The 21,907-nt window shown below is 40.0% G+C and overlaps 1 protein-coding gene across 1 annotated transcript in view; it reads right to left on the bottom strand.

Moving 5' to 3' along the window:
• DOCK8 (dedicator of cytokinesis 8) overlaps nt 1–21,907 on the bottom strand; it is a 95,897-nt gene that overhangs the window by 36,908 nt on the left and 37,082 nt on the right. The window contains exons 15-23 of the mRNA XM_069776337.1: nt 11,744–11,861; nt 9,984–10,054; nt 9,178–9,316; nt 7,599–7,700; nt 6,762–6,857; nt 5,437–5,671; nt 4,346–4,510; nt 2,401–2,576; nt 539–634 (exon numbers count right to left, since the gene is read on the bottom strand). Of these exons, the coding sequence (XP_069632438.1) occupies nt 539–634; nt 2,401–2,576; nt 4,346–4,510; nt 5,437–5,671; nt 6,762–6,857; nt 7,599–7,700; nt 9,178–9,316; nt 9,984–10,054; nt 11,744–11,861 (1,198 nt within the window). The remainder of the gene's footprint in view (nt 1–538; nt 635–2,400; nt 2,577–4,345; nt 4,511–5,436; nt 5,672–6,761; nt 6,858–7,598; nt 7,701–9,177; nt 9,317–9,983; nt 10,055–11,743; nt 11,862–21,907) is intronic.

The following is a 21,907-nucleotide window of genomic DNA, read 5'->3' as shown; positions in this document are numbered from 1 at the left end:
ATCAATGCTAAACACAAGACCCAGCTCTGGAAAAATTATCTAAGTGATATGGTATCTTCTATGTTGTTAAAAAGCTACTTAGGAATACATACTCAAGATAGGAAGGAATTTCTTGGTTCTAAAAGCTACAAAAGGGGGCAAAGAAAAATATTCTTTACAGAAGAAAGAGATGGCAAACATTTCTGAATGCAGTTTACTGTAACATGTAAAGGCAGGTATCCAAGAGTAAACAGAAGTGGAAAAAGAGAGAGGCCCTAACACCTTGAGAAAGAGAGCAAAGGGAGGATCCAGACACGCTGCTACTTGTCTAAATCTGTCTTGGAAAAAGAATCTAAAGACTCTAGAGCACAGCCATAAAAGTTTGGGTAATAGTCACCCACTGATTCAATATTCTGTCACTAACTCCTTGTTCGATAAAACTGGTTGTGACTTTATTCTCTCTCTCCCCTCTCCTCATTTAGTAGTACTAACTACTAGCACTGCCTCACAAGGCTCCAGGCTCTGTTACTGTGCTCCCTCACACTTAGTGGTAGGCTACCTTTTTATTGGATGGTCTTGGGCTTGCACAAATGCTTGGCATGTCATTTGTTCCTTCAACGTAGAAAGACATCCGACTGGAGGTGTGATCCATAGGCTGGGGGGCATAGCCAGAAGAAATACATACTAGTAAGTTAATACATAACTTAAGCTAATTAACAGAGAAGAAATCAGCACCGGTGGGTTTTTTTGGAAGGTATGCACAGATGCTCACCTAAATAGCTCTTCACTTTCCTTCTCCCCATCCCCCTTCCCAGTGGAGGCCAAGGACCACCTGAATGCAGCAGCCGCAGGAGCGTGCAAATGCCAACACTGCCATCAGGTGCCCAATTTCAGCACTGCAGCTGTCTTTTGGAAGCGCTGCAATTCACCCTTTCAACGGTAACTGTTTATCCAGTGGCTCTGCATCCGAAATTAACGAGCATATGGGAATTTTCTTCCATTAAAAATAATGCCAATTTAAAAGGCAGTGAAATGGCAGCAGCCAAGTGTCAACCGCTACATTTATCAATGTGATGAAGCTGTAATATCAAACATTTTACTTCTGGATTAATTTGGGGGAAAAAACCTCTCTTGAGCTCTAGGTTTTTTTAGGACACAGTACATTACAGTAAAATTAATAAAGCTATTAAGTTCAAATCTACATTATTAAAAATTGCTATGGATAATACATATGCCCAAATAAACAAATCAAATAGATTGGCAAAGCCTGCACATCTTACTAGTTCCGGTTTAATTTGCTGAAGACAAGCACCCGTTCACTTTAACTGGAAAAGCATGTGGTCAGTCAATGGAGAAAAGACTTCAAAATGTTTCTGAAAATAACCTGCTTGAGAAGCAGTATTTTACATATGTAACGCTCAAGGAAAAGAGAGGGGGGGGATATAGTTCAGAGCTCAGCAGACATGCTGCTGTGGAGCTCTGCTAGGGCTGCAGCTAGGAGCAGGCTCTGTGTCCAGGCGAAAAATCCTGCTTTTGTCAGAAGCACAGCTTCCCCGCTCCTGCTGAAAGGGGAACTCTAGATTTTGGGTTCCCCAGAGAGCCAAGCACAGCCATCCTCATAAAGGTCTGAGATGAGCCTGGGATGCTGTTAGACCAGCAAGCACTAGATGCCAATCAGGGAAGAAAAATCCTGCTCCTCTGCTGTCTGTTCTGCAAGCTGTTGGTGGCATATGTAGTTGTGGATGGGAAAGACAGAGAAAGTTTGTGTTTCACTCTGTGGTTGAATTAAGTATTTGGAAATACCCAGTTACAAAATATGCACATGGCATCTGTACTATAGCCAGTATAAAATCATGGGGCTGCTGTCATATAAATTGCCTACTTTTTTTTTAAACAGGAAACTACTTAGCACCAAACAGGCTCTGTGATTTAAAAAAGAAAAAAAGGAAAAAGAGTTAAAAGGAGTACGAATAAATCAGTGCATTTTAGGAAAACTATTTCCCTTCTGAGGAATCTTTCACCCCTTTCAGAAAGTGAATCTGTTCCCAGTGTAATCAATAGTAGTCTTTTCTCACACTGACTCTGTGTAACTTGGACCAGCCCACATCACCAGACATGAACAGAACTTAAATGTCAAGAACAGGAGAGTGAGGCATGTCAAAAAAGCAAATCCCTCTATGGAGTGTCTAAGCCTCACACAAGAGACAGATTTCTTACCTCTTGCTCTCTTCACTGATAAGAGACATCAGAATTTAGCAATGGGATTTAATGTATGCCTATACCAAATCAGATAAACAACAAATGCTTCTGGTGATACATACAGCGCGTTTACAAGAAGGAAATCCAAACTTTTTAGAACAAACCTAAATTATTAGGTTTTGGCCCATACAATTCTCCAGGTATTTGACTTTGTTCTCTTACCTTGGATGACATGATGTTTTTGACCTCCTCATCAGTAGCAGTTGGTGTAACAGCGATGTCAGGATTGCTGCAGCTTATCACTCGGCTCTGCAGGAGTTTACTCCCAACAGACACTGCGGAAGTGCGTCCAAATGTGTAATAACGAGACTCTGTCAAAATGGTACTGCTGCCTGCACCTGCCCATAGGGAGATGTCTGAACTAAGACTGAAGTACACATGTATGAGACAAACCTGAGATTCAAGCCAGCTTTTCTCAGTGCTGTTACAGCATCAGCATTTTGAATACCATAAAGCTCCTAAAAATCTCACCATCAACAGCTTAATTAACAAATTACATAGGCATTGAATGACAAAGTGCAGATGTTTTCCGAGTCAACAGCTCACAGGCGATTGCACAAGCAGTAACAACAGATTTAAAATGGCTACCTGAGCAGCAGCAGTATTACAATAGCTCTTTCTTCTTTCCCTCAGCTCTTTTTAATTTGCTGTAGATTAAGACAAGATTCACAGGCCTAAACACAAAATATCGCCTTCAACACGTAACATTTACCACCAGGTTCAAAGTATCCAAGGAAGCAGAGAGTGGCCAGCAGGAACTTCACTAAATGATTATCTAATGTTTTCAGCTTCCCCATGGACCTTATTTTTTCGGGATAAAGAATTTCCAAGCATAGGCAAGCTCTGAGATTTTAGCACATACTAACATCAGTTTAAATGTCCCTCAAGGGGGATTTAAATGAATATTTGAAAGAGAAAAGGGCATACATATCTTTAGTTCCCACATCACAGCTGTTTGGTGGTCAGCCAGTTAATATACAGCAATTGATCAAATGAATTCTATAGGCTTTAGGACAATGGACTGCAGCAGAGTAACAGAATGGTTGAGGTTGGCAGGGACCTCTGGAGGTCATCTGGTCCACCCTCCTGCTCAAGCAGGGCCACCTAGAGTCAGCTGCCCAGGACCATGTCCAGACAGATTCCTAATATCTCTAGGCTGAGAGGCTCTACCACCATTTTGGGCAACCTGTGCCAGTGCTCAGTCACCCTCACAGAAAAAAGTGTTTCTTGATGTTCTGAGGGAACCTCCTGTGTTTCATGTTGTGCCCATTGCCTCTGGGCACCACTGGAAACAGTCTGGCTCTGTGTTCTTTGTACCCTCCCTTCAGGTCTTTGTATATGCTGAAGATCCTCCTTGAGCCTTCTCTTCTCCGGGCTGAACAGTCCCAGCTCTCTCAGCCTTTCCTCACTGGAGAGATGCTCCAGTCCCTTCATCACCTTCGTTGCCCTTGGCTGGTCTCTCTCCAGTACGTTCACATCTCTCTTGTACTGAGGAGCCCAGAACTGGACACAGCACTCAAGGTGCAGCCTCACCAGTGCTAAGCAGAGGAGAAGGATCACCTCCCTCAACCTGCTGGCCAATTTACAGGGTTTTATCCTCTGATGACATCCCTTATGCGATGGAGAAATTTGCAGAGCTTGGCCCTATGTCACTTGGCAGCAAGTGAGTTTGCATGGAAAGTAGTTTACTGATGTACAGGCCAGTAAGAAATTGGCATCTTAAGGCCATTTTAATTTCTGGAGGAAAATCCTCTAAAGAAAGCCTCAGTTTAGGAGATGTCTCTCACTTTCATCTTCATGAAGCTACAGTGTTGCATATAGCTGTGGAGTCCTCTCACCTCAACCATGCATCGTAAATGAATGGGAGATAAGAGATTATGTGGGGCAAGTCCATGTTGCTCTGTGCAGCTCTGAGATCCCTGACCTTCCTCTGAGAAAAACAAAATATCTGAACAGTGCTGTGCTTAAATGGTACGCAGTCTGGGTCTGAGAAGTTGTGTTTGCTATTTTATAGGCCAGTGCCCTAAGTCCTCCTCGCAGAAGCACCATGCTGAATGGCATGTACCAAGAAAAAAGAATACTTTTGCAACCCTTGCACCAATATTACCTGCTTTGACTACTTCTCTTTGAGGATCTGGCAGACGAAATACATAGTAGACATAAGATGCCAGGAGGCAGTTCCTCCCATGTTGGTCTTTGCTCAGGTCTTTGCTGTTGTGAAGACTATTCACTATTGCAACCACAGATTCAAAGGCAAACTGTGAGAAGTTGGCTGTGAAACAAAGGCAAGAAATAGTCTCAGCACTGAAGGGTTTAGGTAAGGGCATTCTTTGTACCACCACCAACTAATCGTACATGCTTTAATTCAGTCCTTAACAAATTCAGAGCTCTAGACAGCAATTGCTATACCTGACCAGACCCAAAGTCTACATAGGCCAATAACCACTCTTCAGTAGATCCACTGAGTTTCAACCCAATCACTGCTATTTCATCACTTCATGCTACATAAAAGCAGACCATAACTGTTAATAACAATTTCCAGCAGCCTTCACACAATTTCCTATAAAATACCTACTTGAAGAACACTAAGACCTGTTACTCTCCAGCTGACAGACCAATACAAGCTAGCAGGCTTTTCCACAAATATTATAGTGCATGACAAGTGTTGATTACCAAAATGAGATAGGAAAGAAACTACACCCCTCCAGAGTTAACATATGTGGTGGGCAACTGACAGCCTCAGTAACAGAAAAATCTGTGTGCATTACTATACCCTTTCTGTTTTGTGCTCACTCAATTCTGTCTAAAGATATCTGAGCAGCAGATATGGTGCAGTCAGCAATGTCAGCTGCAGGATAAGTGACTTTCTGGTGTTTTCCTTGCAAAATAATTGAATTCCAAACAAAGTTAAACCACAACCCACTTTCTGACCTCTATTTCCAGATAAGTAAACTACTACAATTTCAGGTACGTCCCAACCAAAGCCTGAGAGTCTTAGATGTAGGGGGAAAAGGAGAGAGGGCAGGAACTCAGTTAAACCTGATTAAATTGTGCAGTGAAACTGTGTCTTGAGAAGCACAACTCTTTTGAAGTGGACTACCCCAAATGCTAAATCTGAGCCTGGATATTTAGCAATCATTTCCCCTCTATTTCTAGGTTGCTTGCATTACCACTCCAAGGCCATGCACCAGTAAATACCTGTCTGGCCAGCTATGACCATGGGCTGTACAGCGAGCTGGAAAAGTTTATCGAGTACCAAATGTAAAAACAAGACAAGAGGTTCAAGGCGTGAAGAATTCAAACAGATAATGCTGAGTTTCAATTCGTGTTCCAGTGTAGCCTCTGTTATCTTCTGGTCCATCAGTCGAATGGGGAATGTCACTTGACTTTCTAGAGAATGGCACAGAGTGAAGAACTTCTCCAGGTGATTGTCCTGCAAATACAGTACACTCATAGTTAACGAAGTTTTTATAGTTCAGGCTGCTGCTAGCTAAGCAAAGCCTGATTGTCCTACCTGATGGTATCAGAGAAAATATATTCACCCTTCTGGCTGGCAGTGGTAGCTAGCCCTAGAAATCAATTTGTAAACCAGCTGTCACAGCCTTTTGTTTGTTCCTTTTCATCTGGCTTAAATTCAGACTCTAGTTAGATCAGATTAAAAGCAGAGAAGTTAAAGCCCTCACTAAAGTGATTGCTTCATTTCATGAAAATACTCTTCCCTCTCCCTAATAAAAGTCTGTCACTCCACAAGTCTATAGTCCCTCTGCCACCCACACCTAAGTTCAGCTACATACAAGTTATATGTCTAATGGGTATGCCCTACTTGTATTTAGAAAGCATGCTACCAGTGGTGATGGACCTGCTTCAGACACAGGGTCTCCAGTTGCTAGGACATAGTTACCAGGGTTAACTAGAATGGGATGATGGGTAGGAGACACCATAAAGCAGCAGAAACAAAATAAAGCTGCTCTGCCTCAAACCAGTATCCCAATAAGGCGAGCAAAGGTCCAATTTCCTATCACATTTAAATGACCAGAATCATACAGTTCTCATTCAGCACTAAGCTTGTGTCCCTATACCACATGGCATTGACAGCTGAGCTGCCTAAAGCATTCTGGCACCTGTCCCTAGAGGCGGGGACGTGCTATGTGTCCACAGATGGGGACACATTGTCTGAACTAGCCTTGCAGAAGATGTAGACTGCAGAAACTTGCACTGTGCCCTGCCAGTGTCTTTCAAACACAGCCTAAGCAGATCCTTGCTGAGCTGAGAGGACATCAGGCTCCTTAATGCTTGATGTGACTTGCTGCTGAGAGAGCTCATTTGTTCACTTGTACCAATAGATTTCATTTCACCAAAGGATTTCATTCACGGAGGCTATCAGGTTATTTCCATAGCTGTTAGCTGTTTTTAAACCTGTGTGGGCTTAAACATCTCCACTTCATAAACCTCCTAAGTCAGCCTGGGCATCTGAATTCTCTTTGAACTGAAACTACAGCGGTGCACTGCTTCTGATGCGTTACCTGAGTGTGAACAGATGAAACAGCTTGCACTTCAACGTTGAAAACACCCTTGTGTCCTTCAACCCACTTAATAGGTGGTGTCTGAGATGGAACTTTCTGTGATGGAAAAGAAATATGGGAATCATCATCTTCTTTTTAACAATCAAACAGAAAGTCTGTTTACACAGTGGTCTATAGGGTATTTGCACTATTCACTTAATTTTATATATTCAAATTCAGTGCCATACAGAGGACCACAGCTAGGCATCTTCTTGTTCTCATACACTAGATGGAGAGAACCTGATGCATTGAACAGGGAAATGTGGAGCACTTCAGCTGGATGCCTAGCACAGGCAGTGGGAATATACATCTTCTGATGGGATATTTTTAAGGTTGGAAGTTTCCAGTTAAAGCACTGCCAAAGGCACTCCATGGTGATATAGTGCAGTTTTAACCCTCTGGACAGTTTCCTACTTGCCATATTTACTCAGAGGACACAGTTTTCTGCTCTAGCAGCAGCACCTAATTCCTTTTCTCCTCCCTCTCCCACACAGCCACAAAAAAATGAACAAATCATCCTATGGAAGAAAGCAAATTATTGACTTGACACCCTCAGAATAAATGTACCCCTTATTATACAAGGATTTTCTTGGATAACTAACTTTAAAAAACACAATATAACAATATAGAACAGTAATAATAACACCAGTGACAATAATAACAACAACATTTTTCTCCGAGCTTGCCCCTTTCAAAGTACAAAAAGGAGGCATTGTCTACAAGCAGACAGCAACGTTAGTTCGTAGAACACTTATGCTGTTCTCCTACATTAGGAAAATATTATCTTTTCATAGTTACCTCGGGAGAGTGAATTGAATAGTGGACGGGCAGCTTATCCAATGCAACAGGAAGACAATAATGTCCAGTTTGAAGACGATCATTTAATAGAATCGGCAGCCACTGAAACAAATGAAGAGAAAACACAGCAATATTCATGACTATATATGATTAGGGCTATTTATCTAATTTGTTATGTATAGTCAACAAAACAACAAATGAGATATTGACCCAAGCGTCTCTGCTTTAACCCAATTCAACAGTAATTTCTTTGCATTTTAAATTCACTGATAGCTACTGTAGAAAAATGTACAAGACTGTTTTACAAACCATCCTTTTTGAAGAAAACAAATACAGATCTTTTCATGTGTGACACATATCTTTCTACTAAATCCTACCAGAAGGATTTAGTAGAGCCCATGTTTCTATTTAAAAAATCACATATCTTGAATAGACTGGTCCTTGGCTTTGAAGCAAATCAACAGAGTTAAAGTTTTGCTAAGGATAAATTGAACATCTTGGTCGTGGTCACCATGAGGATTAAGGCCAGAATGACTCATCATAACTCTGTATTGGTATTTGGACACACTTCATTTTTCTCCTATTCAAGTCTGAAAGAGGCTGTGCATTTGATTATCTCAGGGCAGAAACTTTTGTATTTAGGTGAACAGAAGCTTGAAAATTAAGTTCTCACCTATGTCAAGTCTTGCTCCTGAACTACAAACTAATTTACTTCTTACCAATCCCATTGACATTGCTGGGACTGTATCTGTCCATAAAAGAAAGCCCATTTGAAAAGATTGTCAGTACTGGGATCAAGAACAAATACAAACTTCATGTATTTGCTTCAGCAGGAACACATGGAAAAAATTTGTCTGGCCCCAGAGCTCAATTGCTGACCACAGCACTATGACGTTTTCAAAGCTGAAGCATTATCATCACCATCTATGCTTTCCTTTTATTTTAAAATCTATCCAGTTAAAAATACTGATTGATAAAGAAAAATATCAAAGAGACTATGCTACAATATGTATTTCTTAAGCTAAAACATGCTACTCTCAACATGAAGCTAAGGAATGCAAGAGAATTGAATTTTACGTTCTAGATTCTTTCTGTTTTTTAATTTTGATGTGGGTAAAAGACACTTTAGAACATAAACAACATGTCATACAAAACCTAATTGAAAATATTACATTAGTGTTACCTCATGTACGAACATGTTAGATAACAGTAAATAACTGTAACTGCTTATGTTTTAGGGTTTTTTTTTCAATAAACAGAATATAACAGAATTAGGCAATATGATATAAGGCATTGCTGTTGCAAATATTTAGGTGCATACTTAACTTCAGTTGCATCAGGTGAATTCATCAACTTCAAAGACACTTAACAATGTAAAATTATAGGACGAGGATCTAACATAGCACAGGTTGCATCTGGTTTCTGTGAATTAACACTAAGACCTTCTACTGGTTTTCATGTATTACCATAAACAGAAAGGGAATATATGACAAAATTCTTGACAAGAAGAGTCTGTGTGCGTGGGATATAGATACAGATATATATACACACGCACACTTACATATCACATGGAACTTACTGAATACCCGAGGAGGGTTTCCACAGATGCTCCTTGCTTTGGCTGGCAGCTGATGTGATAGAATGTGAACAATAGATGGTGCTTCTCTGTGAGTTTTGCTGGCAGCTTAATTTTCACTTCTTCATAAAAGTCAGGGGACCTGTTTAAAAAAAATGCCAAGCACATTTCCAATGTAAATATGAGACTGAGCAGAAGGAAAATTTGCCAGTAGGCTCTTAGATGCTATAGTTACAAAAACTGTACAAATACTGAAAACAGCCTCAGAGCCTAGTTAAACAATATACATATATATATACAGCTGTATTTATGAACTATCTACAGCTTTGAATCAGGAAGAGCATAGACAATATCAGCTAGAATGCTTCAGCTTTCACCCATCTCTAGTCTTTCAAAAACAGTCAATCTTAATTTTGGGTTCCATCATATTTACTGTGTAAATCCTAAATCCCGAGTCCACATTCATGAGAATAAGAATGTCCCTTCAGCTCTTTTGGATCTGTGAATTCAACAAAGTGAATTCTGGTACAAAGTTGTGTTGCTGTTTCCTGCTCCTTAATCTTCAGATTAGGAATATTCTCAGCTAACCTCTGAAAAACTCCAAACAAGAAAAGCAATGATCACTTACACAATGGTCACTTATGCAAATGCATGTAGCAATCCAAATTAGATATGACAAATCCGCATAAAATGTAAATGTTTAAAATGGATTAGTACCAGCATTCCTTGATGAACTATCTAGGCTGAGAATTATGTAAACAGGTCATGATTAATACTTCTCAAGTCATACAAATAGTAACAATACTCACTTATTATGGTACGTGATAGCTGTGTATATTTCTTGCACAAATTCTGGACCTGAAGATTTCCCAAAAATTACCTACATTAAGAAGGAAAGAAAGTAACAGCAGTCAGGTCTAAAGCATTTAATTGTCATCATCTTGTATAAATTTTAAGACAGTATCTGAAGGCTTAAAATGACTCTTCAATTTTATCTTAGTATGTTGACACAAATGTCTTATTACCAAGCATCTTCTCCACACAACATTCAGGGTAAAAACCACAAGAAAAATGGAGCAGAGTTAATTTCCAGAGCCACTGACTACCTCACATCACATTCTCGGGTCATGCACTAAAAAGTTACGAATTGCAGGAATAAAGTTATGGTAAGCCTCTTACACACTGTCACATTGCCTTTAACTAAATGCTAAAAAGTTAAAAGTACTTTTAGAAGTTTGTTTTTCAGTTGTAGCCTGCTCATTTAGGGTGAGATCCACCTCACCCTACCTGAGAGGTTCAAAGTTCCTTTATAATCAATGAAGAGAAATAGGAATTTTTGGTGCTTGATTTGCTTCCCTCATTTCAGACACAGGCTCACGGTAAGGTCCTGGAATCCAGTAACTTAAAGGGAGCCCTGGGAGATGAGCTTAGACAAGGATATCTGTACAGCACAACTCCATATGTATTGAGATGAAGCTCGCTCACAGTGGAGAGGGATGCCAGATGAACTGTGTCTGTCCTAAGCACTTGTCAAAACCTTATAATAATATAGGCAGAGTTTAAGGAAACCAACAATGCAGTATTGTGTAAAAGATGGTGTTACATTCACACGGCACAGCTCCAGCTCTGGAAGAAACATGGCTTGGGAAAATGCTGCACTGATGCTCTGATTTCAGTTCCAGAGGTCAGGTGGAGTAAGGCTGCATACTTACTGTGCAGCATCAGCATGCTGATAAAGGCTGGTCAGGTGTCAGTCCTTGCTCCAACATACTGTTGGATTAAAGCTCCTCCAAGTAGTATTTCCACTCCTTTTTTTCCCCCACTAACACATAAAAATCACAAAAGAGTTTATCCCAATGTCATTCTCAAATAGTCAATCACACTGTCTGAAAATTAACGAAAAAATTCAGGCTGAAGCAGACGTCTGAGTTAGAACACTTCAGACTGAACATCTGAAGCGTGGTAAAGCTGGAGAGAGGATCTTATAATGAGAAGTGTTGAACAACCTGAACACAGACAGTGCTGCCTGCTTTGCTAGTAGTGCACACATATGCCCTAATATACAGTGTGTTTCAAAAATGGAAAACTATTCCTGCACTGCACGACTGTGCACCCGTTCAGATTCAGGCAATGAAGATCCCAGCTTCTACCTTCCAGTGTTAGACCTGAGTATTTGTGTACACAGAGTGCACACAGAGGAGTTACACTGGAAGACAGACTATATAATTCTTAAAATGTCTCAGAAGCTCTGTGAATTTTAGCATTAGTTTCCAACACAACATTCATCTAATACGATGTCATTCTTCTGAAAAGAAGGTATGAAGACTTAGATAAGAGAGAGTAATATGCCTCTGTTCCACTTGAGTGACAAGTCTTTCCTGTTGCGGGTAAGAACTACAGCCGTGCTTTCTGATGAGAATGACAAGCTTCACAAGCTCTCTGATGTTAGGCTTCCTAAGGCTCCACTAGAAATTGTGGTGATGGGAAGTAAACAATGACTTATCTCTTCAGAGGTTCCTCAGGAATGCATGTACGCAAAAGTCTACTAAGAAATCTCAGCATTTATTACCGGCATTGCACAGGATGGATCTTCGCCACACATAAACTGGATCTTGATGGTAATGTTTCTTGCAGAAGCTGGTCTGTTAGCAAAATTCAGCCTCTGAGGGTAAACATAGAGGAGATTTCTGGAAGAAAGAAAAGGAGGAATGAAATGGGCAAATGGCAGGCATTTGCTTTTGAAAATGAAGCGCACAAACTAGCATTTTGCCGATTCCTCTCCCTGTCCTTCAATTCCACCTAGACAGTGAAAGCTTTGCCAGAACTCCATTTCAAAAGTTGACAAGGAAAAGGTAAGTTCTTGTTGTGACACACAGAACATCCTATGTTTAAGGTTTCTTACACAGTAAGCTATGTTTTTGAGAAGGCAGTCTTCCTAGCTCTCCTTTCTTTTTTTTTTTAAATATGTAATTCCAAGTTACACATGAATGAGTATCTTTGCTTGATGTAATGAAAAGCAGGAATCTCTCAAGAAAGCAGCTCCCTTCTCAGCTTTGAAAAATCAGATTTTGGAAGGGGTAAGGAATCACTCAGAGGTGATAAAAAGAAGTAAAACAGCAAATAAAACGAACGACTGAAGTTCACACATTCCTAGCTTATAGCAACAAAATGGCACACGTTTCTAGATCATGCAAAGCAAAAAGCAGTATCAATGAACCTCAGTAAATACAAGGAATAAATTTTAAACTATTATTCTAGAAACTGACACTTTTTAGTAATTAATATGATCAATGCATTAAAATACAGCACAGCATACTTTGCTGTTTACTAGCAAAAGAACATGGGCAGATCACTAAACTTAAAAAGCACCTTTAATTTCTGTGGGGAATTTGGCAGCATAGATGCTCTTCCAAGTTCAAAATCCAACAATTCTGGTAGAAGAGTCAAAATGCTAATAGAAAGCTTTTTCTCCAGTGAAGTCTATGGCAAGTCCAAGATTTCAGCAAGACCTGGATTACACACATACTGGCATCACAATTATGTCTATTTAATGTGTCATTTCCTACTCTGGTATAGGATTCTCACTGTTTGTCCTCTGAGTGTAAGGAATAAGACTGGGGCTGGTGGAAGCGTGCTGGCTTCCAATGAGAAACAATGAGAACTACTCATGGGCTTTCATGCTTTCTTTTTGACTGTGACAGTCAGAAGCTACACACAGAATCGCCCTGTCCTTATCACAGATATCTCCTCAGCATCATTGTCAGCTGAAAATGTGGAGCAGCTTTGAAGAATGCTGTCATTAAGTCAGGCAGTCCATCTTCCGTTTGTTGTAACCCAAGATCTGGAAAACTGTGGTTGATTCTCCTTATTGCCTTATGTCACAATGTGACAATAATTTTCAACTACACAGTCCAAGCTACTTTGCTAACCAATACATGCTACATGGGCCGTGGTATGCCTTATGCCTTTCCCTTTGTTCAGAATAGTACTCCTGCCTGCCACACTAATGTGCTTTCTTCCTTACCTTCTTAAATGCAATTTCTGCTCTGCCAAATTCTCTCCAAGAAGATATTAGGAAAAGCTAAGTGAAAGAGAGAAATATATTGGTAACCTCCACTGAATTATGCTTGGGGGAATGACATATTAAATGAAGGATATTATCAATATTACATCTGCCAGAGGTGAAGAAATACATGTAGGGAGGCTGCATAATCCAGTCATTGCTTCATTAATCTGCAGCCCAGCAGAAGATGTCACAAATCCATAAAATGTCCCTGAGCACTGGATTTTACATTTAGATGTGACTTGAGATGAAAGATATGTAAAATCACAAACAGAGAGCTCTCTGCTGACTAAACAACCAAGGAAGCATTACTCCAGCAAGTACTGTACCGAAGAGCTAAAGTTGTGCCATTTATGCTCAGACAGTTTTAGGGATCTTGCTTACACGTGTATTAAACCCATCAGCACTGAGGAAGAAAAGAGGCAAATGCTGACTCTGGATATCCTGCAGAGAGGAAAGTGATGACTGATTTTTTAAAGCAGGAAGGCGAGGAGAGGATCAAAAAAGGTTCCTTCATGCAGGCATGAATTGTAGACCCATTGCTGACCACTGTGTAAGTGCTACTGCCTGCCAGCATCTATACCCTCCAAAAGTCTTAGAGGAAGCAATGACAAGGAGCATTTCCACCTGGCAGTTAGCAGGGGTGTCAGGGCAGCACATACTGATGTCTTCTAAATAACAGGACAGCTAGCATGCCCATAAGGACGTGGTGAGCTCCAGGAGGCATTGTGTCTCCCTTGTGGCTCTGCGCTGAGCAGAAATAAACAACATGCTACAACAAGTACTTTTGGTCAGTGTGACTAAACTTCTCCCCTCGATCCCACTACAGAAAGTGCACTCCAGATATAGTCAGATGTGCTTACAAAAAGCAAGAGAGCTATTCAGGAGTCAGTACGTGTCTACAAAAGCCATGCCAGAGCACCCAGCTTCACTGAGCTCAGAGTCCCACAGGACAGCAGAGTCCTTGGTGAGGCATGGATCTAGATAGCTTCTCTGGGTCAGAGGCTGACCCAGCAGAGGGACAGTAAGATAAAAGGCTATTTCAGAATCAGTTACTTGCTGGGAAAGCTAAGGGTCCACCTAGCTTGACACAGGACACCATGCAGCAATTCTTATTCAAATTTGCTGACCTTCCTACACTTTCATGGGACTTAGCAGTGGTGATTTGATCACTTCCCATGGCCAAAGCAATGCAGACCTATCTTCTGCCAAAATAAAATCTGTGAAGAGTTTCAAGTCTGTGAGCCTTCTCATTGAATATTCCTGTTTGTAAATATTGGTTGTGCGTATGCGTGAATCCTTCTTCTTGCTAAATTATACAACGTGTAAGGGTCAAGAAGTGCATCTCAAACTCCTAATGAATATTGGGCATGTTCATTGATGACTGTGACAAGAACGCCATACACAGCAAAAGCCAATATATGTGCAAATAGTCACTCTCGATACAAATGTTCTATAGGTGCTCAGTCATGGATGGGTTAACATTGTCATTTAACACTTAGGGTACCAGAAACAAAAACTGATACACCCATTAGTTACAGTTTTCAATCTTTGTTGATTCCTCTACACTTTTGTCAGGGTAGGCGGGGAATCTTCACAAAAAATGGTTGAAAATTAGAATGCAAATCACAAACACTTTACCAAATATGGAAATCTGTTCTAGTCAGCCACTGACTAGACGAAATGGCACAATGACAGAACTTCAACAGGTCATGTTCAAGAGGATGTATATGAATATATATTCTGTTTCTTAGTATGGATAATTCAAGTAATAGTTTGAATGATTTTTCTCATGATGCTAAAATTAGACATCATCTAAAGAGTCATTTGTCAGATCCTCATTAAATTTAGGCTGAGAGTGATTGTCACTTTATTCTGTCCGTTAGTTTTGGTGTGAAAACTGTAATAAATTTTCTATTACAGTTTTAGTCAGCACAAAAAAAATGTTGCCAGAGGAACTGAGTGGAAGGCTGACTCAAAACATCAGATTTCTGCAGATTCAAATCACAAAATTATGACAAGAAAATAGATATTTCTAAATTTAAATGTGACCCAGAGCTTAAGAGTCAAGTCAGACTAATTTTAATAGCTCTCTCTCCAGGACTCATATTTATTCATTATACATCATTGAACTGATCTACCATTACTTCAAATATCAAATATTGCAAACAAGTAATCAATGACATAATGTGTTTGAAAACCAAGACCAAAGGCAAATAACTGCTTTGTGAATCATAAAAATCACCTTCAAAATATTTTCTTACCTATCATATTGATCTTCTGGTGTGCAAATGTAGGGAACTTTTTGACCCACAATTACTTTACATCATCTTTTCAGAAGTTACTCTTAAAAAAGTTTTAAACTTTTCAAATATGAGAATCAAAGAGATTATACCACCTTCTGATGTCTCTGTCCTCCATGCTTTGCAGTCCTCTACCAAACTAAACCCACTGTTCCATTGATAATACCCTCACTTCCTCTGCTGGTTCCATTATTACTAAATCCCAAGTGGCAGTGTTTTTAAAGTGGATAAAATAAGTAGATATCCAGCAGGTATCAACTATTGCAATGTCAAGACACTGTAATAACAAGCCAGTAGATCACACATAAGGCATTGCCCAGTTGCCCGAACGAAGTATGAAGAGCTGAAAAAAGGAAGGCAGTAACTATACCACAGAGCTGTATTTTATACATCCATTCGCCATCACAGGACCTGTGATTCCTCTAGCTGTGTAACTAGAGGTAAAGCTCTATCCCAAAATTCTCATTGAAGCCCAGTAATCAAAGAGTGAAATTTCTGACATACCAGATTTTTACACATAATAGTGAACCTATTTGAAATATTACAATACAGCTGAGAATTGTGGTGAGGTAATTTTTCCCGATACATTTAATTCATAAATGACACCATGAACGAGTGCTAGCAAATACAATAGCATACCGCATCTTCCCAAAGTACTAGTAACATGCCCCCCCTGAAGTTACATGTGTTAGATAATGTGAGGCAATATTTCATATTTACCAGCATCTTCTTGTTGTCATGGTCACTATGCACTTCTAAAATTTCAGTTGAAAATGCTTAAAAACCTTAGTGAATGACAGCATGCACTATCTGTGCAGCTATAAGTCAACAGGTGGAACCTGGATTTGTTTTAATTGTCTCACTGATGCATTTACACACTCCCCCATCCTGACCTGGAAGACTGGAAGCTATACTGACAAACTACACTGCTCTTGAGTGTTGCCTCTTCTCTAAACTGTACACCTCCAAGTAACCATTTATCAAGCAAGAGGAAAAAAAAATCCAGTGAGAATACTGATGTTCTCTCTAAGTGCCCTGCAGACTTAACCTAAAGAAGTCACCTGTTCTTACCAAAAGGGAAGCCACCTACTACTACCAGTAATGCAGCACTATTAACAACTCTTGGATGAAGTTATTGGGGCATTTTCATTACAGTAAAAAGCAGACAAATGGTTTGAAGGAGAAAGCACAGTGCTCTGAGGTTAGCAAAATTATCTGCAGACTTGGGAAGGAATGTTTTAGTTCCAAGAGTCCTGGTTGGGAGCTCTTTACAAAAGGACAATATTTAGCACCCTACTACCTAAACAGGGTCAGTATCAGCGATCAGAGTAGCTTCATTTTTCTTAAGATATTCACGCAAGACCAAAGCAGAAGCCACTGCCTGCTGAAGTGGAGCTGCAGCAAAACCAAACCAGTGAAGAAGATGCTTTAATTCAAAACCATCTGGAAAAGTAAGCCCCTCACACTACTTCATCTTTCGCGTTTTCAGTTATGGTTTCTTTCTTGAGAAGAAGGTGAGCATTCATTGTTGCACTGACTGCTAATGATAATAATTAATGAGCAATCCATTTTTTCTGGGAAGCCATTGTACTAGATAATGAAGTGCTTTTATCTCTACAACCTAGAGGAGAAGCAATAGCAATACTCTTTACAAAACAGGGAAAAAGAAGGGGGAAAAAAAGGCCTCAAGTTTGGGGAATTAAACCACAACAAAAATGCCCAGCTTTGTTTGAACATAGTATATAAACATTAGTGTAAACTTTCTAGCATTCCTGGACTGTAGGTATCTTGCTGTGGATGTGAATGTGCAGTTGGAGAGCAGGAGACAAAATCAGTAAATCAAGGCTTTGCAGAAAGTCAGTGGTAGACCTGGAACTGGATTTAAGAACTGGATTTATGTCCCACATTCCTTATGCTTTAGGGAAGTTGCTTGAATTGAGATATCTAGATGTTAATTTCAATCTTTAATTCCTACAGGTCTCTGGAAGATTTAATTTAGCTTCTTGTGAAAGAAAAGAGCAGTAGCTTGCTTGGTATACAATGTGAATACTTTGCATTTACTTTCTGTTGTTTTAAAAGCTTTCCTTAACACAATTTTCTTGCTAATAGTGCTCTTTTGTTTCCACACAGTAGACCAAAGAACAAACTAACACTGAAGCTGAAGAACAATGCCGTCAAAAATACATCATCAGATTTGTCTGGGAGGTAAAACACAATATTTATCAGTATATGATAAATTTTAAATATTATAAAAATGCTGCATGAATGTGAAAGCAGATATTATACTAATGATTCTCATACAGAGAGCTAGCAGCTATTCAAGACACCAAATTGTCAAGATATTTTTGAGATGCTGTTGTTGCATTTTGAATTATACTTCCTTAAAAGTCTGCTGAAAATAGAGTTTTCAAGGATCTGATTTATGATGTCAAATTACAATTAAATAAAATATTTTGAAGTACCAAAAGACCCCCTCTAATTAAACCACTTGCATTTGTTTATTTTTTTAAAGCATAATTACACATTTCTTTAAAACTTTGCTTTCATCTGGAAGTTTAGACAAATCCATATTTTATTCAGAGTCTCTGCTCAGTGACTACACAGAAATCACCATTCCATGGTGGCATGTTTTCCTTTCTGCCTGTATTACATAATTAATGAAGTTTGTTATGAGGAGTCAGGTGTAATCTCATCTGAAAGCACTGTGACAAACAAGCTGCCCATGGGAGAGGGGCATGTACTCCCAGAATCCTGTTTGTGTGGCTTTTGTTTTCATAGTTTCTGCTTTGTTATGCCATACTTGACAGTCATTTTTATCTGAGTAAAAAGCAAATTAAAATTAGGAAACCTTCCATGAAACCTCTTACTGCTGAGATAGTATAGCAGATGCCCAGGAAAGATTACGGAGCTTGGAAAAGAGCAGGCAGCAATTTGTGTTGGGATGAAATCATGTGTACTGAGGAGCAGAATAAATCAGGACACACTCACATCTCTGTCTGAAACTGCAGCAGCTAGCTTAAGCTGTTTCCTTCACCTGTGCACAACAGTGCAATCCTAATCTCCACTTTGTTTACTCTGAAAAAGAAGTTAGAAGTGCTAGCATCTCCGACCAGCACAAAACTAGAGCAATGGCCCTGTAGAAAATGCACAGGGCTATGTGCTCTCTCCAGATCCCATGGGCAAAGAGGCAGAAAGGAGTAGATAATGCTGTGACGGCAGTAACAGGAATAACAGACCATCATACACCAATAGCCTTTGCTCACTCAAAATTAGTAAAGGATGGGGTAGAATCATTGAAGAATAACTCAGAGATTTAGAATAGTCTGACTATTTTGTGCAAGATGTATTTTGTATATACCAAATTAACAAGTAAGGCTGTTATCAGAAAGGCACACAGTTGGCATTCATAAAGTAATGACACCCTGGAACAATTAGGCCTTTATGTTTTGAGGATGTTTTGTGTGCATTGCCAGCTTGGCAAGAATACTCAAGGTCCATCAGAGAGAAAAGAAACATTAAGGATAACTGGACCTAAGAAATGTAGGATGTGACTGATAAAAAGAAATGTTCTGCTCCAGAAAGCACTGAAAGCCGGATGATTGCCAAAGCAGCATGAACTAAGGGAAAGGGAAAGGTGGCAGGGGGAGATCATGACCTCCAACTCAATTCCAGGCTGGAAGAATTTGCCCTCCACACACACCTGCAAGGAGCATGCATGCTAATTTACATAGCAAGTGAGGCTAATTTAAATATAACTAGCCAATAGTAGATGAGATGGTGACTACTAACCAATGAATGTAAATTTAGGCGCGTTTTTACTGATCATGTAACAGAACGAATACATTGTTTTCCTTTGGTGTGGTGTGCTAGCATTATGGAATTACCACCTAGCACCCATCTTTGTGCAAATATGAAATAAATAACATCTCTCCTGAATGTGTGATTATTGGCTCACTGCACACAAGGAAATGAATCCACTTTTCGGACAACAGAATGATTACCACCAAAGCAGAAGGCCTCCAGCTCACACTCCAGACTAAAGCAAGTCTGAGCACAGTGCCAAGTAATTTGCAATTAAATGAAGCAAAACAGCAAAGGAAAGTTTCCACCCCCTCCCCGCCCTCCAAAAATCCCCTAAGTGCTAGGCACTTCCCCTATCTAAGAGGACTTTCTGTGCCTGGTTAAAAGGCATCGCCCTGAGTGATGGGACAAATCCCTCTTCCTCAGCACCAACATTTCACAGTGGCAGTAAATGGCATCATTTTCATTTCTATTAAAATGATAAACAAACCTTAAATTATATGATTTTTCCTATTAAAAATAGAAAGGTATTGAAAGAAATAAATCTTGGAATGTTTTGACATTTTCAGGGAACTATTTTTATTAAAGAAATGTAGGTACACAACAAAAAGAAGTGCTCAATTTCACAGTGCACAAAGAAAGTGGGCTGGCTGATCTCTCTGGCATAAATCAGAAATAGCATAATTTAAAATAATGGCATTACACCAGTATAAAAACTAGCAAGAGTTAAGTTCAAAGACTGTAACAGAAGACTCTGCTGCTCCTATCACAAAGGAAAAAGCTATTATTTAAAAAAAAAATTTCTTCTGAAATATCTTACATTGGAAAAAAAAGTAAACAAAATCTGTATATTTCTTCTAAACATTCAGGAGAAGAACTGAAGCTAGATGTTTCATTAGCATTTGGACATGTGTAGAGGTATTAACTATGCCAGTAAGAGTTTACCAGCCTGTATTTTTATGTTTCCATTTATTTGTTATTCAAGTACTTCTCTACCCCTCCTACATTCATGGTAATGTTAATAGAAAACAGGTAATTATTGTATCCATTTTTCATTCTTTTAATATCTAAATCTATAGCACTGGTAAAAAAAAAATGGTTTGCAGACTTACAATGAAAAATTAGGAAACATTAAATCACCTGTAACACACTAGAAGGCCATGACACTCAGCTGTGATAAATGCTAGCTCATTGCATAATTAAGACAGGATGGTTCCACTTTTCAGATTAGAAGAAAAGGAATAAAATAGCATGAAACAGTTGGTATCTGGCTCTGTTCAAATTCAGAGTTACTTTGCATAGGTTAGTTTACTCTCTGGCCCAAAACAGTATTCACCATACAGAGAACTAAGCAAGGAAAATTGCATGATGGTTAAATTAAGCAAAGGGTAGGAAGGCTCTACAGTGGGATCTGGACAGGCTGGGTTGATGGGCCAAGGCCAATTGTATGAGGTTCAACAAGGCCAAGGGCCACATCCTGCACTTGGGTCACAACAATCCCATGCAGCGCTACAGGCTCGGGGAAGAGTGGCAGGAAAGCTGCCTGGTGGAAAAGGACCTGGGGATGTTGGTCGACAGCCAGCTGAATAGGAGCTGGCAGCGTGCCCAGGTGGCCAAGAAGGCCAACAGCATCCTGGCCTGTATCAGAAATAGTGTGGCCAGCAGGAGCAGGGAGGTGATGTCCCCCTGTATTCAGCACTGGTGAGGCCGCACCTTGAATACTGTGTTCAGTTTTGGGCCCCTCACTACAGGAAAGACATTGAGGTGCTGGAGCGTGTCCAGAGAAGGGCAACAAAGCTGGTGAAGGGTCTAGAGCACAAGTCTTACATGAGGAGCGGCTGAGGGAATGGGGGTTGTTTAGCCTGGAGAAAAGGAGACTCAGGGGAGACCTTATCGCTCTCTACAACCACCTGAAAGGAGGTTGTAGCATGGTGGGTGTTGGTCTCTTCTCCCAAGTAACAAGTGATAGGACAAGAGGAAGCAGCCTGAAGGTGCAGCAGGGTAGGTTCAGATCGGATATTAGGAAAATTTTTTTTACCAAAAGGGTTATCAAGCATTGGAACAGGCTGCCCAGGGAAGTGGTTGAGACACCATCCCTGGAGGTATTTAAAAAAACTGTAGACGTTCAGCTTAGGAACATGGTTTAGTGGTGGACTTGGCAGTGCTAGGTTCACGGTTGGACTCGATGATGTTAAAGGTCTTTTCTAACCTAAATGATTTTATGATTCTGATTCTAAATACATTGGCCTACATTCCTTAAGTATGCTTTTGCTCACCAAACAGAGCACTGACATGATTATGTGGCAAGTGTCTCAGATGTGGTTAGGCAATTCTGGCTTGTGGAAAAAGGAAGTGCTTTCAATGGCACTGCGCAAACACAAGTGTTATTTCCTGGACCTCCTACTAGTTCCAGACTCTGCTGTTTCATGTTTGCAAAGCTGTCTCGTTTGAGTTTCTGGGGAGCAACTGCTGGAGTTCATAAACAGTTTCAGTTAGCAACTCTCCTTTCTTGCTCCAAACATGTTTGTTGTCACAAGGCAGTTGAAACATGACCTAGCATTTCTGC

The sequence above is a fragment of the Haliaeetus albicilla genome, chromosome Z (assembly GCF_947461875.1).
Source record: "Haliaeetus albicilla chromosome Z, bHalAlb1.1, whole genome shotgun sequence".
NCBI classification, from domain to species: Eukaryota; Metazoa; Chordata; class Aves; order Accipitriformes; family Accipitridae; genus Haliaeetus; species Haliaeetus albicilla.
The sequence above is the reverse complement of the archived record's forward strand: the minus strand, read 5'-3'. Positions and strand labels throughout refer to the sequence as shown.